Consider the following 24,745-nt stretch of genomic DNA (forward strand, 5'->3'; position numbering starts at 1 on the left):
TGACACTGTTAACCAACAGAGCTACCCGGCCAGGGCTATCTGTCTTTTTTTTTTTCTTCTTTTTAATTATAGCCATCCTGATGGGTGATGTGGTATCTCATGGTGGTTTTGGTTTGCATTTCCCTGGTAACTGATGATATTGAGCATCTTTCTATGTGCTTAATGGCCAATTGTATAGCCGGTGTGTCTGTGTCTGTCAGTGAGAAATGTTTGTTTTAGTCTTCTTTTTTCCTCCAATTTCTAAAAATTGGGTTGTTTGTCTTCTTATTGAGTTGTAGGAGTTGTATTCTGGATACAGTGATACAATTCCTTTAGCAGCTCTGTGATTTGCAGATATTTTTTTCCCTAGTCAGTGGCTTGTCTTTTCATTTTCTTAATGTTGTTTTCCTTTTTTTAAAATATATTTTTATTGATTTCAGAGAGGAAGGGAGAGGGAGAAAGAGATAGAAACATCAATGATGAAAGAGAATCACCGATTGGCTGCCTCCTGCACGCCCCACACTGGGGATCAAGCCCACAACCCGGGCATGTGCCCTTGGCTGGAATCGAACCTGGGACCCTTCAGTCCAGAGGCCAACACTATATCCACTGAGCCAAACCAGCTAGTACTCTTAATAGTGTTTTTTGAGGAGCAAAAGTTTTCAATCTTGGTGAAGGTCAATTTATTGATTTTTAAATGGTTAATGTTTTGGGAGTTGCACCTAAGAGATCTTTGTCTAGACCAAGGCCACAAAGATCTCCTATGTTCCCCTCTAGAAGTTCTATAATTTCAGCTCATACATTTAGCCCTTTGATCTATTTGGAGTTAATATTTTTCATGTATCGTTGGGGTAAAGATCTAAGGTCATTTTTTTTTTTGCATATGGATAGTCAGCTATTTCAACACTATTTGTTGAAAAGAATTCCCCCCCCCCCGCCCCATCAAATTGCTTGTGCACCTTTGTCAAAAAAATTTTTTTTTGTCCATAGCCCTAAATGGTTTGGCTCAGTGGATAGAGCATTGGCCTGCGGACTGAAAGGTCTCAGGTTCGATTCCGGTCAAGGGCATGTACCTTGGTTGCGGGCACATCCCCAGTAGTAGGTGTGCAGGAGGCAGCTGATCGATGTTTCTCTCTCATCGATGTTTCTGGCTCTCTATTTCTCTCCCTTCCTCTCTGTAAAAAATCAATAAAATATATTTAAAAAAATTAGTTGTCCATAAATGTGAGAATTTATTTCCGTACTCCCTTGCCCTAGCCGAGGGTCAAAGCAGGTGTTAGGACACCACATTCAAGCACTTAAAGAGAAGGTTGTGTCCACCAGTGGAAGAGAGCCTGGAGCGCAGTAGGTGCACACATGGAGTGCCTGGCCATGGACGGCTCCTGCCACAGCTATTCCTCCTCCTGCTGTTGTTACTGTTAATTATGTCTCAGAGCTATACTTGCTGCCCTGTCCTGGTGTTTAAGGGAGGTCATGCTGGGACAGATCACCTCAGAGAAGAGTCAGAAGGAGGGGAAATCAGCCTTGTGACCCACAGCCCGGGGAGGGGAGGGGCAGGGCGATCTAACCCTTTTGTAATCAGGTGTGTGTACTTTAAGAGCATTTCACCTCTATTATCTTCTTGGAGCTTTGCCATGTCCTTGTGACACCAGACTTTTGTTCTCTTTAGTGGAGGAACTAGAAATCAGATTGAGCTCTTTGTTGCTTAGCACCTGGGCCTGGTGCACAATAAGCGTTCAATACATGCTTCTACAAATTTATTATTGCAGAAAGCGACCCCCATCTCCCTAGTTCGCAAGCTGCTTAAGCAGACTGTGCTGTGTCTTATTCTGTGGGGTGTCAGGTCGGGGCTGAGGACTTCTGGGTCTGCGCCCACGTAATGGAGGGGCCCAAGGTGGGTGTGAGGAGCCTTGTGGTGTGTGATTTTGTGTTGAGGTTGAAACATCTATCTGACCACATTCCGTGTTGGTGTTGGTTTACCTTTTCCAGGTCAGGGCCTTGCTGACTCTGATTTATTTGGTGCCTGAAGGAAAAAACTGAGGCGGGTGTTCTAGATGAGGGAGGATGCTTGTGTGACTAAGGGTGTCCTTTGTCACTAGGGGCATTCTGTTTCCACGAGCCATCACTATCCAGGGGGAATGAACTTGCGCTCTGAGACCCAAGTGTTGGTGGCAGTGGGATGGGTGTGGGAAGAGTGGGCTCCACCTGCACACAGGGTTTCACCTCCCCGTTCCAAGACCTGTACCACCATTGTTGGCATCAGGACATTCACCTTCCCCAAATGTCACCTGTGCCATTCACATAAGAACTAGTTCTGGGCTCCTGCTCTTATCAACTTGGTTTGGAGTTTATTGTTGTAAGAGCTGTATAAATGAGCTGTATTATCCAATCTTCAGTAGTTAAAATTCAGGTAAACACAACAAGAAAACAACAGCAACAAAAAGCTTTTAAGTTGGCCATGGCGGGGTAAGGGACTTAGAATCTACTTCCCTGAAGAAGAAGCAGATGGTGGCTTGGGTTTAGAAGCCTGCCATTGGCACGTGGACCCTGTGGCTCCCTGGGCTGAGATTTGTCAGGTCTTGATGTTCGGGTGTCGCCCACCCTCGGGGGTTTGAGAGGGCCCTGGAGCTCTGCATGTTTGTCTCTGAGGTCCCACTCAGTTCCATGCGTGTGGCAGGGGACCTTTCATAGTTTCTCTGGGAATTGTTGAGAAATCGTCGCTTCTGATTCAAATAACCTGGCCTTATGTCAGCTCCTGCCAGCTTTGCTCTCCCTGGGCTTTGTTGAACTTTCACATCAGCCCTGCCGTATGTGCAGGCATATACAGAACCTTTCTTGGCCCTTTGAAATTGTGTTCTCTGAAGGCCTGCAAGCATGGCAGTTGAAGAAAGCCCACGTTGGTCTGGTCAGATGACCAAGGGCCTTTTACCCCATGCCACGAAAGTGGCTGCGGTGCTGCCTAGGATAAAAGGGGCGTGTGTGCGCGCTTTCTTCCTCTTAGTTGGGGTGGCCTTTACAGTGTTTACAACTCACCGTGTTGAAGTAGTAGTCCCTGAAGCCCCCTGGTGCCCCTTCACAATCTTCTTCCTCCCTGGGAAACCCCTTTCTGATCTCACAGAGGTGGAGGTGAGTTTGGCCTATTTTTAAACTTGATATAAACAGAACGGACACTCTCCCTCCACATTTGATGATGAGAGGCCCTGGTACACACAGTTCATGGGCAGTAGTTGGTTTCCTCTCATTGCTACGTGATCTTCCAGTTGATGCTCCTGTGTGTTTGTTCATTCACGTGGAGGAGTGCTGGGGAAATTCCTGGTTTCGTCTCTTATGCAGAATGCTGCCATGGCCCTAGCCAGTTTGGCTCAGTGGATAGAGAGTCGGCCTGCGGACTGAAGGGTCCCAGGTTCGATTTTGGCCAAGGGCATATGCCCAGGTTGCAGGCTCGATCCCCAGTAGGGGGTGTGCAGGAGGCAGCCAATCAATGATTCTCTCTCATCATTGATGTTTCTATCTCTCTCTCCCTCTCCCTTCCTCTCTGAAATCAATAAAGATATATTAAAAAAAAAAAAAAGAATGCTGCCATGGACACTTTTGTGACTGGCTTTGGTGTCCATGAGTCTGATTTCTTTCGGTCCGTTTTTGTTTTTCAGGTTTGTTAATTGTGGTAAAATACACATAAATAATTACTACCTTAACCATTTTTAAGTGTGCACAGCTTAGTGGCCCTCTGGGCACATTTGCGGCATCAGCAGCTTTTACGGTTTCATGGAGCAATTGAATCAGTGCTCACACCCACCGGCTGAGCATCAGAGTTCCGTTGACTCTCTGTTCTCACCAATACTGGCTAGTATCATGGTGTGTTTTATTTGTTGCTTTCCTTTTTAATTTAGCCAGGGATTTCTCATTGTAGTTGTAATTTACTTTTTCCTGATGACTGATGAGGTTGGGCACCTTTTTATAAATTGCCATTCATCTCTCCCTCTTTTTGTTAGGGGCCTGGTGACATCTTTTGCATGTATTTTATATTGGACTAGAGGCCTGGTGCATGAATTCATGCACGGGTGGGATCCGGCTGGCCCGCCCCGATGGGGACCCATTGGGCTGGGCCTGTGGGGGGAGAGGCTGTGGGGGTTTTGGGGGCCGATTGGGAGCCAGGCCAGCTGCGGGGAGAGGGGACCAATCAGGGTCTGGATCAGGCTGGTTGGCTGCCGCAGTGTGTGTTATAGCCACCGGTTGTTCTGGTCGTTCCGCCATTCTGGTCGCTGGGCTTTTATATATATAGATACCTCTTTTTTTTCTCCTTTCCCAAGTGCTTTTTTTTTTACATTTTAAATTCTTTGGAAATTGGCTGTTGCTATGGTGTTTGTGGAAATTAGCTTAGGCAAGAAATGGAATGCATTGGAAAGGTGTGTGGGGGGGTATCCTCTGGAACCCAAGGGTGGGTAATCAAGAAGTGGAAACTGCCGAAACCGGTTTGGCTCAGTGGATAGAGCGTCGGTCTGCGGACTGAAGGGTCCCAGGTTCGATTCCGGTCAAGGGCATGTGCATTGGTTGCGGGCACATCCCCGGTGGGGGGTGTGCAGGAGGCGGCTGGTCGATGTTTCTCTCTCATCGATGTTTCTAGCTCTCTGTCCCTCTCCTTTCCTCTCTGTAAAAAATCAATAAAATATATTTAAAAAAAAATAAGTGGAAACTGTCAGATCCTTTTCCACTCTGGCCTCAGCATCATGTTGCTGTGACATTCGTAAAGCCTCCTGCCGCCCACCAGGGGCCCTCAAGGACCAAGTCTTATGGTCCCGAGTCCAGTTCCACAGTCCACTTCCATGGAGAAGACAATCTGGTTATTGGCCCAGCAAGGTCAGGTGTTCACCTTGGCCAATCAGTTGTATCCAGGGGCGAGAGCCATGTGCTCTGGTGGTAGCTGGGGCCCACCCCTATGGGTGGTGGAGGCTGTTTCCAGAAAAGGGTATAAGCTGGGGAGGATCCCTCCCTCCCTAAAGGTGGCTACAACAAATTATGGAAACCCAAGAGAAGCAAAATCTTTGCTTAGTGCTCCTTCTTGATGGAGGCTGAGAGCTTCTAAAATCGTCCTGCTGCCAAAACCGGTTTGGCTCAGTGGATAGAGCGTCGGCCTGCCGACTGAAGGGTCCCGGGTTCGATTCTGGTCAAGGGCATGTACCTTGGTTGCAGGCACATCCCCAGTAGGAGGTGTGCAGGAGGCAGCTGATCGATGTTTATCTCTCATCGATGTTTCTAACTATCCCTCTCCCTTCCTCTCTGTAAAAAAATCAATAAAATATATTTAAAAAAAAATAAAATAAAATCGTCCTGCTATGTTAAGTAGGCTTTCCCACTGGAGGGAGGCTGGGAAGCAAATGCTTATCAGGTGTCTTTCACCTGTCCAAGGCTCCTTTTATCCTTAGGGCATCCCGAGCTGCCCCATTACTCTCTCAGTCTTCAGCCAGTGTACTTCTCTGAGGCCTCCCATGTTACAGATGGGGACACAGAGGCTCAGGGAGGTTATGTGTGCTGAGTCACTGGCCTGAGTGTGGCAAGCAGAGAAGTGCTGTTCTGTGCACATGTGTGACCTCCATGAACAGGGAGATTAGAGGTGGGTGGGACTCCCTTCGAGTCAGTCTCTTCTCTCTCACTGTTTGGGAACAGGCTGTGGGGATGCTCCTGGCAGAGTATTCTCGAGGGCCTAAAGATGCTTCCTGAGATTTGTACTCTCTGGAGACTGTGATGTTCTGATCTCCTGGTGATCAGGCACACCTGGGGCTTAGCGGCAGCAGATTTCATGAAGTTGAAACCAGAAACAGCTGTCTTGTCACAGAATGAGAAATTTCAGCTGGTGGAATCAATGAGCGATTCCTAGCCTTTACAGATGCCTTCTTGCCTTTCCATTGGAGTGGGGATGATGAATGGGGCAACTGAATGAAATCCATACCAATGTCCCAGGTCCCAGGGCCAGTTGTGTTTCTTAGGAGGGGGACATGGAGCCTGTCTTTATTAATGTCATCATTTATCTGGCAGAGATAATTGTGATTTATAATAAAAATATATATATTTGGGCCCGGCCATTGTGGCTCAGTAGTTGAGCATTGACCCATGAACCAGGAGGTCACAGTTGGATTCCGGGTCAGGGCACATGCCTGGGTTGCGGGGTTGATCCCCAGCAGGGGGCATGCAGGAGGCAGCCGATCCATGATTCTCATTATTGATGTTTCTATCTCTCTTTCCTTCTCCCTTCCTCTCTCTGAAATCAATAAAAACATATTTTAATTATATATATATATATATGTATATATATATATATATATATATATATATATATATATATATATATATATATATATATTTGGTCTTCATCCATTTCTGGCACAGAGCTTCTAAAACCCTTGAAATTTCCCAAGCGATGAATGATAAAAGTGAAATGGGTGTGTGTTTTTTTTAAATATTTATAACCCTTTTCATATACCAATGAAATGATTTTTGTAAAGCCCCTGAGAATGGGGGCTGGTTGCCAGAGGAGTCAACTGTGTGATTAGAGGTCTGGAGGTTGAGATGATCACCGAGGGTCAATGAGTTAGTCAGTCATGCCTATATAATGAAGCCTCCACAAATCCCCAAACGGATGGGTTTGGGAAGCTTCTAGGTTTGTGAGCACACCGAGATGTGGGGAGGTGGCACACAGAGAGAGCCCATGCATCCCTTCCCCATAGCTCGCCCTGTGCATCTCTTCATCTGGCTGTTCTGGGTTGTGTCCTTTTGTAATAAACTGGTAATCTGGTAAGTGGACTGTTTTCCTGAGTTCTGTGAGCTCTAGTAAATGAACGAACCCAAGGAGGAAGTCATGGGAACCTTTGATCTGTACTTGATTGGTCAGAAGCATAGGTGACAACCTGGACTTGTGATTGGCATCTGAATGGGGGCAGTTATGTGGGATCAAGCCCCTAACTTGTGGGATCTGTTGCTATCTGCAGGTACATGGTGGCAGAATTGAGCTAAATTTATAGGCCATCCAGTCAGCGTCTGCGAGAATTGGAGAATTTCTTGGTGGTGTTGAAAACACACACATTGGATTGGCATAATTGAGAATATGGGCTCTTAGGTTAGCATGGGTTTTTATTGAGGATGCCACCTCTCACTGGTGTGGGGCTTGAGCTGGTTATTGGACCGCTCTGTGCCTATTTTCTTGACTGTCAAATTAGTAATAACAGTGTGCTCCATCTTCTTTTATTTGGTGAGTTTTTATTGAGCCTACTGTGTGCAGGCCCTGGTGGTGGCCACTGGGGATATGGGGCAGTGAACAAACATATGACCCCTGGTCTTGGCAGGGGGAGAGGACAGAATGTGAACCAACCAACAAACAAGGAAAACCAGGATTTTCAGGCAAGTTGCAGATAGCCTGTAGGGAGGTCACAGGAGGCCTCACCTCGGGGTTGAAAGGTGGGAGCAGCCCGTTGGGCCAGAGGGACCAAGGCGGGCAATGCAGAGCAGAATCACTGTTTTGCAGAGTGGTAATGAGCATCGGCCATTAGATTGAGGTGTGATAATGTTTGCTGTTGGGATTGCTTTAGCTTCGGCTGCAGCATCAGGAATATGAGGCGGTTGGCTATGTTACCTAGATCCTTGATGGAAAGGACACCAAGTCAGGCACCTGGAGCCCACATTCCCCAAGCAGGTGGCCCTCAGGAGTCATGAGGACGTGGGCACCCCCAAGGTGCACAGCCCTGCTCCATGGATCAGGGTGAGATGAGGATCCCATTTGTTAGCGCTCCATCCTCATGACCTAATCACCCCAAGGTTCCACCTCCAAATACCATCCCATTGGAGGTTAGGTTTCAACATATGCATTTGAGGGGCGGGCACACAAACATACAGTCTGCAGCAGTGTCCCAAACACTGGTCTGTTGATAAAGTTGGGTTTAAAAAAAAAAAATCTCTGGCTGGTATGGTTCAGTGGTTGATCATCGACCTATGAATCAGGAGGTTGGGGTTCGATTCCCAGTCAGGGTACATGCCCAGGTTGCATGCTCGATCCTGAATGGGGGACATACAGGAGGCAGCCAGTCAATTATTCTCTCTCATCATTGATTTTATATCTCTCCTTCTCTCTTCCTCTTTCAAATCAATAAAAATACATTAAAAAAAAAAAAAAGATCCAGCCATTAAAAAAGAAAATCTCTGTAGCAAAGAAGGATTCAAGCAATGCAGATGTTTTCAGGGAGAATGTGGAAGTCCCTGTTTTACTCTTCCCAGCCCTCTCCCTACCTCCGTGGAGGTTCCTGCCACAGTTTGGTATGGATCCTGTGAGACCCTCCATTCAGTGAAATCTGTGCTCTCCATGCTGACCTGTGCTTTGCCTTTCACTCTGCTTCCCAGGAGACCTTTGCACATCCTGGTGCCTCCCTCAGTGGGTTAGTTCATTTAAATAATTTACAAAGTTTTCCTTTTTCTGTTGTAAATGATGGTCATCACACACATGTGTACTACACACACGTTTGAAAGTGGAATGGACAAAACAAAAGGGAAACCCAGAAGTCTGCTTGGCTTGCTCTCTGGCCTAAAGGGACAGTCTTTGCCTACCCTCCACTGGCCATCACTGAGACGGCCATTAACTGGTGGCCTTGCGGCTTTGATTTTCGTCATCTCTAGAATATGATGAAATGTGTGTCCTTCTGCATCCTGGTGTCTAAAGGGTAACAGGGCCCATGTGTGGGAATGCTGGTGGCCTCTTGGGAAGGCACTCTCACTCTTTGTTTGGTAGCTGTTCACCTCTTTGTCATCCAGATCACCTGGGCACCCATAAGTAGGGCAAAGTCTGGATCCCTTGGACAGAGAGGAGGCAAACCATCTGAGCTTCAGTTCCCCTCGCCTGGTGAGAGGAAGGAGGGGACAGGGGCATGAATTTGTTTTAGCCATCATGTTTGAGGATGGCCCACTGAGGCTCTGAGGCTGTGGCATCCTGGATTATGCCACATTGCTGGGGCTCTGGGCCGAAATCATGGCCTCTGGTAGGCCCTCCAAGTGTGGCCACAGAAGGACTTTCTGATCTGGGACGTCTTTGCATGTGGTTCATTGTGTGTGAACAGCCACTCTTTGTGACCAGAGATGACGTCACTGACCATGGTTCACCATCCTTGTCTGCGGAGGGGAGGCACCTGGTGTGCACAGGGCTGAGACACGGTGAGCTTGGAGTCAGCAGTTCTGAGCCCAGCTATGCCATCACCACCTTGGTGACTTCTGAGTGCAGTTTCCCACATGGAAAGTGGGGACAGGGCCCAGCCAGAGTGGCTCAGTTGGTTGAGCGTCATTCTGTGTCCTGTGCACCAAAAGGTTGCTAGTTCGATTCCTGGTCAGGGCTCATGCCTGGGTTGTGGATTTGATCCCTGGTTGGCAAGTGAACAGAAGGCAACTGATAGATGTTTCTCTCTCACACTAATGTTTCTCTCTCCTCCCCACCTTTCTCTCAGGTGAGGATTAAAAGAAAAAAAGGAAGAGAGAGAGAGAGCGAGAGCGAGAGCGAGAGCGAGAGAGAGAGAGAGAGAGAGAGAAAGGATCTAGCCCACCTTGATGGGTTCAAGCCAGGCTAGGGCACTGCCTCAGGAGCATAGAGGAGGAACTGGTGATGTGGTGATGGCTTCTGTTCTCTTTTCACCTTTATGTCTTCCTTCTGTTTCTCTCCTCAGTCGTCTTTTCTTTTCTTTTTTTAAAAGATATTTTTATTGATTTCAGGGAGGAAGGAAGAAGGAGAGAGAGATAGAAACATTAATGATGAGAGAGAATCATGGATCAGCTGCCTCCTGCACGCCCCCTACAGGGGATTGAGCCCGCAACCTGGGCATGTACCCTGACTGGGAATCGAACCATGACCTCCTGGTTCATAGGTCGACACTCAACCACTGAGCCACACCAGCTGGGCCGCCTTTTCTTATTTCCCTTTTTCCCTCTTCATAGCTGTGCCTGCTCCAAAAGTTTGTACACACACACAGACACCCGATATGCACACAACACACACACCATACACACATAGATAGAGACATGCACCCGCAAGCACAACACATATACATCTGTATACAAGTGTATCTATACTATGCACAATACTCTTATACACACATGCACACACATACATACACGCACGCACACTTGGGAACTGCTACCAGTTCCCTGTGATGCACACATTTGTCCTCTAAAAGTTCCTTTTTAAAAAATGTGAGCATTTGCCGAAACCGGTTTGGCTCAGTGGATAGAGCGTCGGCCTACGGACTGAAAGGTCCCAGGTTCGATTCCGGTCAAGGGCATGTACCTTGGTTGCAGGCACATCTGTGCAGGAGGCAGCTGATCGATGTTTCTCTCACATCGATGTTTCTGACTCTCTATCTCTCTCCCTTCCTCTCTGTAAAAAATCAATAAAATATATTTTAAAAAAATTTAAAAAAATGTGAGCATTTGAAAAACATAGAGAGAAGTATAGAATGTCCTTCATTCAGAATTCAGTTAGCATTTTCCATGTTGTTGTCTCCTTTCATTCTTCTAGCCCATCTTGGACCTGGCACTTCCTTCCCATGTTTGGTTCATTCTTCTCCGTGTGTAGGTGTTCCAGGTCTGAGCTCTGGGGCTGCTCTATGAAGTTTCCAAACTCCTCTGTGAGTCGTGTTTGCTTTGGACTGCTTTGTGCTGACAGGCAGAGAGTGGTCCCCTCTTGTTACTGCCGCAGTCACTTGTCAGTGTTTGTCCTTTCCCTGTTGAGGAACATGGAGGGTGGTTGTAACTTTTTATGCTTGAAAGTCTTTTATTGGTCACCATATTGTATGTCTCTGCAACCAAAATATGTACATAAATTGAAATGAGAATTTTAAAAGAATTTTTCTTCTGGTTTGAGTGGGCATTATAAATACCTGATTGATCAAAACAACACAAATGTAACAGTTTTTATAATAACAAACATAAATATTAAAAAGTATTAGACATGTATCTCTTAAGTGGATGGTTACTTTTCCCCCAGTTAACTCATGTAGTCACAGTTGAATATATGTAACCTGTTGCTGGAATGAGACAGGTCAGTGTCAGTTCTAGTTCTGTTTTTCATTTTAAGTTGAGAAACCTTGTTCACATAAATCAGTAGATGGGAATCAACAGGGGTTTGATAGAACAGTAACATCTGATTCCAAATTATTTGCTGACAAATTCAAAGATCATATAAAGATCTAATACCAAAAAAATTGTTGATGATTTATAAGGTGACAACATGATCAAGTTCTCTCCAGTTCCTAATAACAGCTTTATTGAGATAAGATTCACATACCCTTTTAAATGTACAGTTCAGTGGTTTTTCCAGACGTGGTTCCAGTTTTGTGATATTACAACCACTGTTGTAACACATACCCTTGTCCCATGTCTTCAATGTTTTTAAAAATAATTTTTCCTGCTTTAAAGGTTAATTATAGAAAATGTATAAAATGCACGTTTGGTTAAAAAAAAAAAGTAATACTCATCCATTGCCTCTTAATCCAGAGGTTCTATTTTGTAGCATTTATACTTCTGAAGTTATTAAAACTGCACTAAGATGTGGAGGCCTCCTGTGTATATAGTATATCAGGTTGTGAAAAGTGCTCTGGAGAAGAATAAAGCAGAGGAGGGGAATGGGAGAAGTTGGTCAGGAAAAGAGGTGGAGATTGTGAATTTTAAAAGGAATGATCAGAAAAGGCCCTGCTGAGAAGGAAACAAGGTAAAGGATCAAGGCAGAGCTCTTGGAGAAGAACTTCACAAGCAGAGGAAACAGCAAGTGCAAGGGCCCTGGGGTATAAATGGGTTTGGCAGGGTCTGCATTATATAAGGCTTTGCAGGCCACGGAGCAGAGTTTGGGACTTACTCCGGTGTGATTAGGAGGTCAGAAGTTTCTGAGCAGTGGGATGTGGGAAATAGACTTTGGGGCTAGTGAGAGTGGAGAGACTGGTGGAGTGGATTACAATAATCCAGACAGGAGATGCTGGTGGCTTTGACTAGGGCAGTGATGGGCAACCTTTTGAGCTTGGTGTGTCAAACTTCGCCAAAAAACTGAGCATAACTCGGGTAGTGTGTCACTTTGAGGAAAAAACATTATTTCGCAAATGTTTCATCCTCAGGAGCAGCAAATGTTTCATCCTCGGCATGCAGCTGCCTCAGCGGCCGCGTGTCATCAGAAATGGCTACGTGTGTCAGTGCTGACACGCGTGTCATAGGTTCGCCATCACTGGACTAGGGTGAGGCCATAGAAATATGTTAAAATCAGGAGCCCAGACTGGAGAAAGAGGAGGGAAGCCCATTGTGTTAGTTATCTTTTATCGAGTAACAAATTAACAATTTAGCTGTTTATAACAATAAATGCTTATTATCTCACAGTTTCTGTGGGTCTGGAATTTGGAGCGGCGTAGCTGGTTTTGACTCGGGGTCTTCCATGAGGTTGCAGTCAAACTGTCTGCTGGGCTACAGGATCTGCTTTCCGGGTGGCTGTCACGCAGGGCTGGCAAGTTGCCAGCTGGTGGCTAGAGGTCCCAGTTCCTCACCAGGTAGACCTGTCCATAGGGCTGGTTGAATGTCCTCACAACATGGAGAGGAGGTTGGCTTCCCCCCAGAGCCTTGGAAGTCCCCTCCATCTTTCCCACATTATTCAGTGTAGGAAGAGTCTGCTTAGGAGCTAAGAACCATGGCCTTGTTGGAGGAGGCCTACTTCACCCATTTTCTGCCGATTGAAAGGAAACTCTGGGAACTAGTGGGACACAACCTGGTTGGACCCTGAAGGTGCCAGGAGGAGGTTGGAGCAGGAAATTCAGGGCCAGGGACCTGTCTCTCACCTGAAAGGCCTTGTAGGGACTGCCTGGCTTCGTGCTGGCTCCGTGTTTGATTCTGCCTTTTCCTGAGCCTCCCCTCCGATGAGTTCCAGTCTCAGGACTCATGGGGGGAGTCAGATATGAATAAATAATAACTTAGATTCAGAGCTTGGATTTGGGGTTGTAGGAGCCGACTTAGTCTGGGGTCAGGGAACATGTATTAGTCTGCTGGGGCTATCATAGCACAGCACCACAAACCGGGTGGCTTAAAAAAGCTGAATTTATTCTTAGAGTTACGGAGGCCAGAAGTCCAAAATCAAGGCATCGACAGGGTTGGTTCCTTCTGAAGGCTCTCCGGGAGGATCCTTCCTTGCTTCTTCCAGATTCTGGTGGTTCTGGGCATTCCTTGGCTTGTGACTACGCCACTCCAGTCTCCAGTCTCCGCCTTCGTCTTCATACTTTCTCCTTCCCTCTGTGTGTGTCTCTGTGTCCAAATCTCTCTCTTTCTCTTATCAAGTCTGTCACTGGATTTAGGGCCCCCATCTAGTCTGACCTTCTTTTAACTTGTTTACATTTGCAAAGACCCTATTTTTGAATGTCACATGCACAGGTGCTAGGGGTCTGGACTGAAACATATTCCTGTGAGGAACACAACTCAACCTCCTGGAGAAGGAAGCGATGTTGGTGTTGGGTACTGGATGAGTCCCTGAGCTGGGCGGAGAGTTCCTGGAGGGAGAAGGGTAGATGCAGAGGTGGAGCAGGCTGGGTGGAAGGTCTGAGGCCTATGTCTGGAGCCAGAGTGGGAAGGTCAGCTCATGATAGCTTCTCTCCGAATAGAGCTTTTCTTAGGGCTGAGCCTCTTCAGCCATCAGACGCTCTCACTGGATTGTTTCGAGCCTTAACCTAAAGTTGTTTTTGCTTTTTTTAAACCAGGAAACTATTTTGCTACACATTTTTTCATGGGAGGTGAGAAGTTTGACACCCCCCACCCTGAAGGTTACCTCTTTGGAGAAAACATGGATCTGAACTTCCTGGGCAATCGCCCAGTCCAGGTGGGTCTCGGCAGGGCTGGGCATGTGTGTGTGGGGGGGAGGTCCCTGCCTTCAGCCATCCGTGTCCCAGCTGCAAGGATGAGTGGGTAGTGAGTCACCCCCAACTGGGCAGAGCTGCCAGCTGGTTGTGTGCACATGACGTGTGCATGGGGCGTGTCCTGGCGATACCCCCTTAGAGGCGGGGGAACCAAGGGTGGGACACTGAGGACAGAGCAGCTGCTGTGGAGCCTGGTGCATCCATGCTATGAGGTTATGGAAGTTAGGGTTTTGATCCCTTGAATGACTTTATTTGAAAAGAAAAAGAACAGTGGAGCAGAGGGCAAGAGATATGATCCAAAGGAGAAATGTAAACGGCTGGTGAATAATTTTTACAAGTTCTCCTTCACTAGTCACGAGAGGAGCGCACGTTTACTCATTGCGTTCCATTCGTCCAATGTACATTTGGCACTTATTGTGTCCCTGGGATCCTGCCAGGGGCTGGGGACAGAGGACAGATCTTGCCCCATTCCCTGGGGGGGATGCAGACAATAAAGAAGAGAGCAGTTGCCCTGGCCGGTTTGGGTCAGTGGATAGAGCGATGGCCTGTGGACTGAAGGGTCCCAGTTTCAATTCCAATCAAGGGCACCTGCCTTGGTTGCAGGCTTAATCCCTGGCCCTGGTTGGGGGCATGCGGGAAGCTACCAATCAATGTGTCTCTCTCCCATTGATGTTTCTCTCTGTGTCTCTCTTCCCTTCCCTTCCACTCTCTCTAAAAATCAATGGAAAAATATTCTCGGGTGAGGATTAACAACAACAACAAAAAAGAGAACAGTTGACATATGAGAGAGGGGGACCGGAGAGGGCTTTTGAGGGGGACACTGAGTGGGATTCAATCCCCAGTGTAAGGGGCCAGGCGGAGGCCCTCTCTCAGGAGACACTGGACTCCATCCCCTGAGGTGGTTGAGTTCTGGGGCCTCCCTGCCCTGGGAGTTGGCCTGTGGACTGAAGGATCCCTGAGAGGGGGTTCCTCTGGACCGAGGTTCTCCAGGCTGCTTTGACCACGGAGCAGCTGGTTGACATGAAATCTTGAATGGATTCTTGGATCATGGGAGGGTTAGGGTTAGGACCCAGAATGCTGGCCTCTGCCACCCCCCCAAGCCCACGAGAGTGAGAATAGAACCTCACCTTCCACATCTGTGAAGCCTCAGCTGCGACCCAAGGTCTTGCTCAACAGGCCTTCTGTGAATTTGTGTGTTGTTTTAACTTTTACTTAAGACCACCATAGATTCACCTGCACTTGTAGGAAATAACACAGAGATTCCATACACCCTTTATCAGGTTTTCCCTGGTGATGGTGTCTTATAAAACCCCAGTGCGCTCTCATAAGCAGGAAACTGATATTGATGCATCTCCATTTTCCAGAAGCCACCAGTTTTACAGCACTGTGTGTGTGTGTGTGTGTGTGTGTGTGTGTGTCCCTACTGGAATCTTTATTGACCATTGACATTGAATAGAAAGCCTGGTAATGAGGTCTGAGAGCCCCAGCCTCAATCACTCCCCCGGGATCCCTCAGGCCAGGTCACTTTCATTGAGAGTCGGAATAAGGGCACCATGGCCACATGGCCAGACTCCTTCAGGATGTTCTGGTCCTGGCTCTCCGTTGCCAGCCATGTTGCCTGCAGTTTACTTTGATGTGAATGAGACTAATGTCATCTAGTGGTTGGCATGAGAGCCCTGGAGCACCGGGTGTGTGCTTGCATTATCCCTGTTTTCTATCCCCTGCCATACTGGGAGTCATTGGGATTGCTTTTGGTTTTTCCCTCCTAGTTTCCTTATGTCACCCCCGCTCCCCATGAGCCGGTGAAGACACTGAGGAGCCTAGTGAACATCCGAAAAGACTCGCTTCGGCTCGTAAGGTAACCCTTGACCTTGCCACATTCTTTAAACTAGGGGTTCACAACCAGGTGACTGTACCCCATGACGTTGGACTGTCTGGAGACATTTTTGGTTGTCACAGCTAGAGAGGGTGGTGTTCCTGGTATCTGGTGGGCAGAGACCAGGGAGGCTGTGAACACCCCACAGTGCACAGGATGCCCCCACAGCCAAGAATGGCGCAGTTCTGACTGTCAGGGTTGATAAACTGCTTTAAACCTAAAAGACCTGAGGCTTCTGGGGCCATCTGCAACCCAAGAGAACTTGTCTCCCTTTCTGTGACAAGAGAAGGAGAACCCTGCATTCCTGGGCCTTATTGTCCAAACAGAGTGGGTGTCCAGAAAGGTGGGATGCAGCCAGGCAGCCAACTCAGAGCCCTCTGGGGTATGGCGTGCGCTGTGCAGGCTGGCCATGTTCCTGCAGGCATGCCCCCTGACCTTCTGCCTGTCCCTCTGCCTGCCTGGAAGGTATAAAGATGGTGCCAACAGCCCCACCGAGGACAGCGAGAAGCCCCACGTCCTCTACAGCCTGGAGTTCACCTTCGATGCCGATGCCCGGGTGGCCATCACCATCTACTGCCAGGCGGCGGAGGAGTTTCTCAATGGGATGGCTGTGTGAGTCCCTGTGGCACATGGTGGGCCCCAGCAGCTCTGTATCTGTCTGAATTAATATATTTGAACTTTTAGAGGTTTTATTTGAAATAGGGTCTTTTGGACCCCAAAAGTTTGAAATCTGCAACTTCAGCACGACCACAGCTGTCTGCCACCAGTCTGTGGTAGTGCCAGACCCGGATGGGACGGGCAGAATGCACCTGTCTCTGTCCTGTGGGAGAAAACCACGTGGCAGCTAGACTTGATCTGGGGATGGAGTGGTCATTGAGAGTTCTTGCTTTGAGTCTTTTTGCACATGAGCAACCCACAGTGCCAGTTTCTCAGGCCAGATGTGCCAAGGTCCTTGAGAGTATCCTTTGTCCTAGAGACAGAGAGAAGCCCAAGGGACAGCAGGGGTGGGGTGGGGCACAGGGAGGCAGCGAAGGTTGTGTGTTGGATTCTTGAATGGGGAGATGCCCGAGTTTATCAGAATTGAAAACGTGTACTCTTTGACCCAGCCATTCCTTTCCTGGGAATTTATGTTGGGGATATGCTTACATGTGTGGCTAAGATGTATGCAGAAGAGGGTCCTAGAAGCCTTGTTTGGAAAAGCAAGATACTGGAGACTACCTGGTGCTCACCCATAGGGGCCTGATTGCATCAATTAGAGTAAAACTGCAGTGGAACCGATGCAGTGTTCAGAGGACACGGCACCTCCATATAGGGTGGCTATAGGACAGCTCGGGTGCATGAGTATTGAAGTAGCAGAGTGTAGGTGGGCTGCTATTGGAATATTAAAGAAGAGACACCCATGTGTGACTAGGCCTCAACTCTTCCAGGAGTGATGCCTGGGTTGTGGATGGGCAGGGAAGCAGGTGGCTGGGAGCAAACACAAGGGGTGGGACATGGGAGGGCACTTGGCACTGCCAGGCGGTGGAGGAGTTTCTCAATGGGCGAGACAGTGTACATTTTTGTGCCATGTTTGTTCAAAAAAGTCAACAAACCGTAAAAAGCAAATGGAAAGGCATAGTCATATCTGGAAAGGTAGCCATGTTATCTGGCAGGTGTGGGCTCTGGAAGACTAATAACCAGGCTGGACCCGGGCAGAGCTGTGGTGAGCAGAAGGAGACCTTGGAGGCCCTCGGGGTGTGAGGGCCACGTGGCCACATAGACTGGCTTTCTGCCCCACCAGAGAAGGGCTGGGACTTATAGGGTGGGACCTGCAAGTCAGGTTTCTACTAGGTCCCCAAAAGACCAGTGCCTGCCAGCGCCTGCCTCAGGTCCTGTGGTGGTGGGGATCGCCCCGAGGACGGCTGCAGCAGAGCATTGGCTCCTGGCAGTCTCACCTTCCTTTCTCTCCTTTAGGTACAGCCCCAAAAGCCCTGCCCTGCAGTCCGAGACTGTCCACTATAAGAGGGGGGTGAGCCAGCAGTTCTCTCTGCCCTCCTTCAAGATCGACTTCTCAGAATGGAAGGATGATGAGGTAACCTCCTGGCCCCTTGCCTGAATTCTCTCCCCTTTGTCGGGGCAAGCACAGTGGGGCCTGTTGGTTCAGATTCCTGACATTGATAAGCATCAGGAGTAGCTGTGGACCAAGGTGTGTGTGCTCATTTGGGCATGTGGAGTGCAGTTTGGTCCAAGTGTTGACTGGATTGAATGATCGAGCAAGACAGCCGGCCACAGCAGAGGCTCCAGTACCCAGCTTTGGTGTGGTTGTCGGGCCCACAAGACTGCAGCGTGGCAGGATCCCTTCCACCTAGTGGTTCCACAGCTAGGGACAGTAATTTACAGGATGTGATGGGTGTTCATTGCAGCTCTGTCTATAATAGTAAAAATTGGAAACAACGTACACGTCCATCACAAGGGAATTGCTTAGTTTACTGATGTTATGGGAGCCACCCATCTATATAATAAAAGCCTAAACGACCGTTACTGTGGAATGACCAGACGACTGGTCACTATGATGCACACTGACCACCAGGGGGCAGACGCTTAATGCAGGAGCTGACCCCTGGTGGTCAGTGCGCTCCCACAGGGGGAGCGCCGCTCAGCCAGAAGCTGGGCTCACGAGGCAGCGCTAAGGAGCAGCGAGTCGAGCAGTAAGGAGCAGCGAGCAGGCGGGCAGTAAGGAGCGAGGGGTCCCAGACTGCAAGATGGATGTCCGCCTGCTGGCTTAGGCCTGATCCTCATGGAGAGTGGGCCTAAGCCAGCAGGCAGACATCCCCCAAGGGGTCCCAGACTGCGAGAGGGCGCAGGTTGGGCTGAGGGACCCCCCAGTTCCCGCCTCCAGTGCACAAATTTCATGCACCAGGCCTCTAGTATATTTAATGTGGGCTCCCTGGCTCATGTCTATTATGGGATGCCATGCAGTCTTAAAGCACATGAGAGATCTGTGTATTCTGTACATACTCATGTGGAAAGCCTGTTCTGGGCTTGAAGAAGACCAAGTTGCAAACAAATGCAGTATAATCTCATGTATGTGGCATCCACAAAAATGCACAAAACTATTTCTGCAGGTATAATATATGTGTATATAATTCTTGAGGAAAAAACAGAAAAGATGCTCATCAAGCTGAAGACGGTTATTTCTGCAGAGGGTTGTGGTGTATGGAATACACACATAGATATGTATGCCCGGGCCTGTGTCTGTGGGGTCTGCATTCATGGATTCAACACGAATGGAAAATATATTTTTTAAATGTTATGTTGTTGGTAATGTGTACTATGTAGTTAGGCCTATGATGGGATGGTTATGTCTGTATAGAACATGTACAGACTTTTTTTTCTTGTCATTATTCCCTAAACAATACAGGACAACAATTATATAGCATTTACATTATTATATTAGACTAGAGGCCCAGTGCACGAAATTTGTGCATGGGGGGGGTTGTCCTTCAGCCCAGCCTGCACCCTCTTCAATCTGGGACCCCTTGAGGGATGTCCGACTGCCCGTTTAGGGCCTAAACGGGCAGTCGGACATCCCTCTCACAATCCAGGACTGCTGGCTTCCAACTGCTCGCCTGCCTGCCTTCCTGATTGCCCCTAACCACTTCTGCCTGCCAGCCTGATCACCCCCTTAACCACTCCCCTGCCAGCCTGATTGATGCCTAACTGCTCCCCTGCCAGCCTGTTTGCCCCTAACTGCCCTCCCGTGTAGGCCTGGTCACCCCTAACTGCCTTCCCCTGCAGGCTTGATCTCCCCCAACTGCCCTCCCTTGCAGGCCTGGTCCCTCCCAACTGCCATCCCCTGCTGGCCATCTTGTGGTGGCCATCTTGTGTCCACATGGGGGAAGGATCTTTGACCACATGGGGGCAGCCATCTTGTGTGTTGGAGTGATGGTCAATCTGCATATCACTCTTTTATTAGATAGGATACTGTAAGTAATCTAGAGATGATTAAAAGTATAGGAAAGGATGCATGTAGTTTATATGCAAATACTACTCTATTTTATTGAAAGGACTTGAGCACCTGAGAATTTTGGTATCCGAGGGGGGTCCTGGACCCTAGTCCTCACACATACTGAGAACAGACTGTATAGTGTGAGTGCTGACACTGTATACACTTCTGAACTATTTTCGTTTCATTGTTTTTTACCAATTTATTAAGGTATAGTTTACATACTAAAAAACTCACCCATAGTTTAATTTAGAGATTTTGGTAAATTTATGATCACAGCTATTACCAATCCGGTTTTAGAATCCAGTTTCCATCCTCCTTATAGGATCCCTCCTGCCCATTTACAGTTAACCTCTGTTCCTACTGCCAGACCCTGGCAAACACTCATCTACTTTCTATCTCTTTGGATTTGCCTCTTCTGGAGATTTCATATAAATAGCATTATATACTAGTTGACCTTTTGTATCTTTCACTTAGCATTATGTCTTTTGGCTATTGGCTATTTTAAATAATGGTGCTATTTTGTATATAAGTTTTTGTTTGAATGCATGTTTTCATTTGTCTTGGCTATAATTTGCTATTTATTTATTTTAAAATATATTTTTATTGATTTCAGAGAGGAAGGGACAGGGAGAGAGAGAAAGAAACATCAATGATGAGAGAATCATTGATTGACTGCTTCCTGCAAACCCCACACTGGGGATCAAGCCTACAACCCAGGCATGTACCCTTCCCATGCTACCCAGAGGCCCGGAGTGGCTGGGGCGGTGTGGAACACCTGCCCCCAACGCAAGTGTCCCACCCCACCCCCGGCCACTCTGAGCCTGCATATGCAAATTAACCTGCCATCTTTGTTGGGTTAATTTGCATACTCCTGATTGGCTGGTGGGTGTTTCGAATGTATGGTCACTTTGCATCTTACTCTTTTATTAGTGTAGATATTGTGACATGTTTCCAGGTCAGTGCTCGCAGACGACCTCAAAGCTGGAGTAGCCTCTCTGCTAGTTTCCCTCTATCCCCCTTGGGGGGTTCCATATATTTTAGTCAAAGCCACGTCCCTTTCTTCTTCTGCCCTTTACCCTTTTCCTATTTCCTGGTGTCCATCTGACCTGGGGTTTGCAAAGACCCTGTCTGGTGGGGAGGATCTCTGTGCCCAAAGAGCCAGAGGGTGCCAGAGTGCCAGGACCCCGCCAGGGCCATGCAGGGAAAGAACAAAGAGTGTGCCAGGAAGCCTGTCAGTGACTCAGGCTGGCATCAGCTGCCTGGTTCTTTCTCCTGATTTAGGGGGTTGCTTTTCCCTAAGAAAGCTTCTCTCCTTGCAGTAAAAATAAACATCTCCCTCAGGTTCTCTGTGGTGGGTGGAAGCCTCTGTTCTTTTCCAGCATGCTTAGCTCTGGTGTGTGACTGTGGAGCAGGAATTTGTGGGGAGATGGTTCTCGCTCCCCGGGTCCCCACACTCCTTGGGCCCCTCCCTTTGTGGAGGCTTGTTCTGTCAAGGCACTCTAAGCACGGCCCAGGACCCAGGCCATGGTGCGCAGGGAGATCTGGGGTCACAGTATCCCCCCTGTCTCCATCTCTGTTCCCCTGGCCCAGCACTGGGCCGACCAGTGTAGGTTTCTGCTGGAGTTCCCTGAATCAGTTGACCAAAGGCACTCTGGCACCCTCGGGCTCTTTGGGCACAGAGATCCTCCCCACCAGACAGGGTCTTTGCAAACCCCAGGTCAGATGGGGAAACAGGCTGGGTTAGGGAGCTACACTCCAACCTGGCAGTTCTGGGTCTGACCTGTCCCAGCACCTGGCCCCCTTCCCAGTCCACGCTGCTGTCTGTCCTCACAAGCTCTGCTGTGATGCCACTCTCCCTGCACCTTCTCCAGTGCAGTCTACCCATCTCGCCTCCTTTTCTCCTCAGCTGAACTTCGACCTGGACCGGGGAGTGTTTCCAGTGGTCATCCAGGCCGTGGTGGACGAAGGAGACGGTAAGAAGCCTTTTTCCTTTCCTACCCCCTTCCAGCGAGTGGACCTTGTGGGAAGAACCATTTCCCGAGGCCCTCCCCGCTGTTAGCAGGGAGGAGTGTACCCAGAAGTGATGAAGGATGGAGGAGCCTTCTTAGCAGGTTTAGAACCAGCTCTCCATCTCCGCTCTGGGGCCCCCTTGGTACTTCTCCTACCTGGGGCTGTGGGGCCTCACTCCAGCTCAGGAATTCCTGGCCAGCCGGTTCCCACCCCCAGTGGCAAGGCCCTATGCCAGTGCCTCGCTCTCGTGGTGGTAACATCAGCTAGACGGCCTCCAATTCTGGTGTCTGCCCTGCAGTGGAATGATGGAGACCGTTAGCAGGGAGCAGCAGCGATCTACAGGCCCTCCTCAGGCCATGCTGGGTTCCTAACTGACCCAGCCAGTCCTGCCCAGTCTCCCTCCCACTGCTGTGGGCTTCGGGCCCCCAGCCTGGGTGTGAATGCTGGAGCTCTGCCAGGGCTCCTCAGCCCTGCCTGAAATGTCCCTTTTGTTCAGAGTGAGACAGCAGGTGTTACCAGTGGTCACTTTGGAGGAGGGGAGAGATGTGAGCCAGAGGGAGGTCGGGTCCCCCAGGCAGAGGAAGGTTGTAGGCCTGAAGGCCGAGAGCGGGAAAGCACTGCTGAGAGGAAGGAGAAGGAAGATGGGTGGGGCCGTCAGCGCTCTGAGTGCTTTCTCCTCTCTTCTCTCCTGGGCAGTTGTGGAGGTGACTGGCCACGCCCACGTGCTGTTGGCTGCCTTTGAAAAGGTAAGTGCCATCCTGCCCCTTGATCTGGGAGCTGTGGACAGAGAGGTTGTGTTTTGAGACCAGAAGTCTGAACTTGGGGGTTTTGCCAGGCCATGTGGACTTAGTGCCTGAGGCCCAGGGCCGATGGAAGGTTCCCTAGTCGATCCAGGCTCCCGGCGAGATGATGCATCTCAGGAGGCTGGGCCTTGAAGTCGAGCATCACCATCAGACTTTTCCAAGGGCCTGTGGTGTGTGATGGGGGCATGTTCTGGGAAGCCAGTCCTCTACAAGTCCCTGTAACCTGCCAGTACCCAGGCGGGATGCCCACTTGGAGGGTTCTGGTCAGACCAGCTTCCCTCTGGGATTTGAGGGGATCGTCCAGGCCACCAGCTCCTAGGGCAAACATTCATTGCACTCAGTGTCCGGGGGGTAGAATGGCCCCTAGCTTGTTGTAGCCTCAGTATGCAGTAGGTGCTCAGTGAGTGCTGGTGGGGTGGGCGAGGGTGCCACCTGCATAGTATGGTCCTGGACCTCTGTGGGTGGTGGAGGGAAAAGAGGGTTCCAGCTAGGGATACCCCACATGTAAAGGGGCCATTTATGTGAGAGGACTCATTTAATAGTGCCTGTAGTCGGCATTACATATATTTGAATTTTGGTATTTGCCCCTTCTTTCCACAAAGACCCGCGTCCCCAGGCTACCCAGGTGTCCATGTGTTATGGCTGTGTTTGCGGGCGCAGTTGGTGGCAAGGACAGTGTGCCTCACCACTGTCTCCACATTAGGACGTTGCTGGGTAGAGATAGGCCCACTGGCCTGTCACTACTGGTCCTGGGGCTAGGCAGTTCCGTGTCATCCATGCAGCGAGCGAGTCCCCCGCTGTGTTGGGACAGGGTCCCTGTTCACTTAGACCTTTAACAGAAGTAGTGGGGTATGTCCTGTGTTTGAAAACGCTGCGCCTGACACCCCTACCCCCAGTGCTCTCTGACATTGGTTGGTGTTCTGTATAGTGTTTTTGGCACCAGTCTGTGGCCTATGGGGACGAGGATTAGGGACCCCACGAGGAAACCAGGCCCAGTCTATTTGTTTTGGAATTTCCACCACTCCTGGGCATCCTGCTGGCCCCAGCTTCTTCAGCCGGGTGTGTGTCTGCAGCCCTGAGATTCTATGTGCAGATCCTGGCTCATTCCTGTGATCTGGGTCATTCCAGGTGCCCAGAGGTCAGTATAGCCAGGCCTGAGACCTTTCTGGCCCCTTTGCCCAGTGCTCTCCCTGGCCTCCTGAGGCGGTGGCGATGCCAGGTGCCCGAGCAGAGATTGGCCCTCTGCCTCTCCAGTTCTGGGCTGCCAGCTGAGCTCCCTAAGCCTGGCTGGAAGCGACAGGAGCTATTTACCCATCTGCTTCTCTGCCGAGGCGGATGGGCCATCGCTGGCAAACATTTCATCTGCTGTGCTTCCAGTTTAGAGCTCAGTGAGAAACTGTATTATTGTTGGAGTCCAACTTACTAGAAACTTCTGTAGGAATCCATCAGCTTTACCGGAAAATGCACGTGCTAGTCTGGATTGACTCGGAAGGATAATTGGTGGTGGTGTAAGATCTCAGATCTCGTACCTTAATTAATCTTGTCGATTCTGAGTAGTGTGTCTCCCAGATACCACTGAACGCGTTTGCTCTAGTTTGTCCTCACAGTTTTTAGACCTTTGGGTTTTCCCGCACGGTGCTTGGCTCCAGGCCTTCTGTGGTGGGCAGGACCACCTGGCCCAGCATGTGCGTGTTCTGGGGCTGTGTCTCTGACTAGGTCAAGCCCTTTGAGGGCCAGAACTGGGGTCTAGGTCTTGCCGTCCCGGTGCTGCTGCTTGTCCATCATCAGAACTTGGCTGGTGGTTGTAAACTTGAGTGTGCTTGAGAGCTACGCAGGGAGGGTTTGGTTTTGTAGGTCAGGGTGGGATCCAGGAGGTGGTATCGTTAGAAGGTTCTCAGGGTAGTGTCAAGGCCAGGTCAGAGGCCGCATTTGGGTCTTGAGGCTTCACGCGGTCCCTCCTTTCTCCAGCCATGGATGTGGACTGACCAAGGAGGGCCTTAGCTGGCTGAGCAGTGCCGAGCTAACCTGTGTTTTCCTCCCTGCAGCATGTTGATGGCAGTTTCTCCGTGAAGCCGTTGAAGCAGAAGCAAATTGTAAGTCTGTCAGAGGAAATGTCATGAGCCCTTTTGATTCAAAAGACACATGTGTACACCCATCCAGTAGTCTCCGTGGATTATTCTCTCTGCCC

At 49.2% G+C, this 24,745-nt stretch overlaps 1 protein-coding gene across 3 annotated transcripts in view; it reads left to right on the forward strand.

Annotated features, from left to right (window-relative positions):
• MGRN1 (mahogunin ring finger 1) overlaps positions 1-24,745 on the forward strand; it is a 46,314-nt gene that overhangs the window by 4,049 nt on the left and 17,520 nt on the right. For all 3 annotated transcript variants that reach the window (XM_079794672.1, XM_079794673.1, XM_079794671.1), the window contains exons 2-8: positions 13,725-13,843; positions 15,650-15,738; positions 16,222-16,368; positions 17,710-17,827; positions 21,651-21,717; positions 22,451-22,500; positions 24,603-24,650. In XM_079794672.1, coding sequence (XP_079650798.1) covers positions 13,725-13,843; positions 15,650-15,738; positions 16,222-16,368; positions 17,710-17,827; positions 21,651-21,717; positions 22,451-22,500; positions 24,603-24,650 — 638 coding nt within the window. The remainder of the gene's footprint in view (positions 1-13,724; positions 13,844-15,649; positions 15,739-16,221; positions 16,369-17,709; positions 17,828-21,650; positions 21,718-22,450; positions 22,501-24,602; positions 24,651-24,745) is intronic.

This window comes from Cnephaeus nilssonii (genome assembly GCF_951640355.1).
Source record: "Cnephaeus nilssonii genome assembly, chromosome: 2".
Classification (NCBI taxonomy): Eukaryota; Metazoa; Chordata; class Mammalia; order Chiroptera; family Vespertilionidae; genus Cnephaeus; species Cnephaeus nilssonii.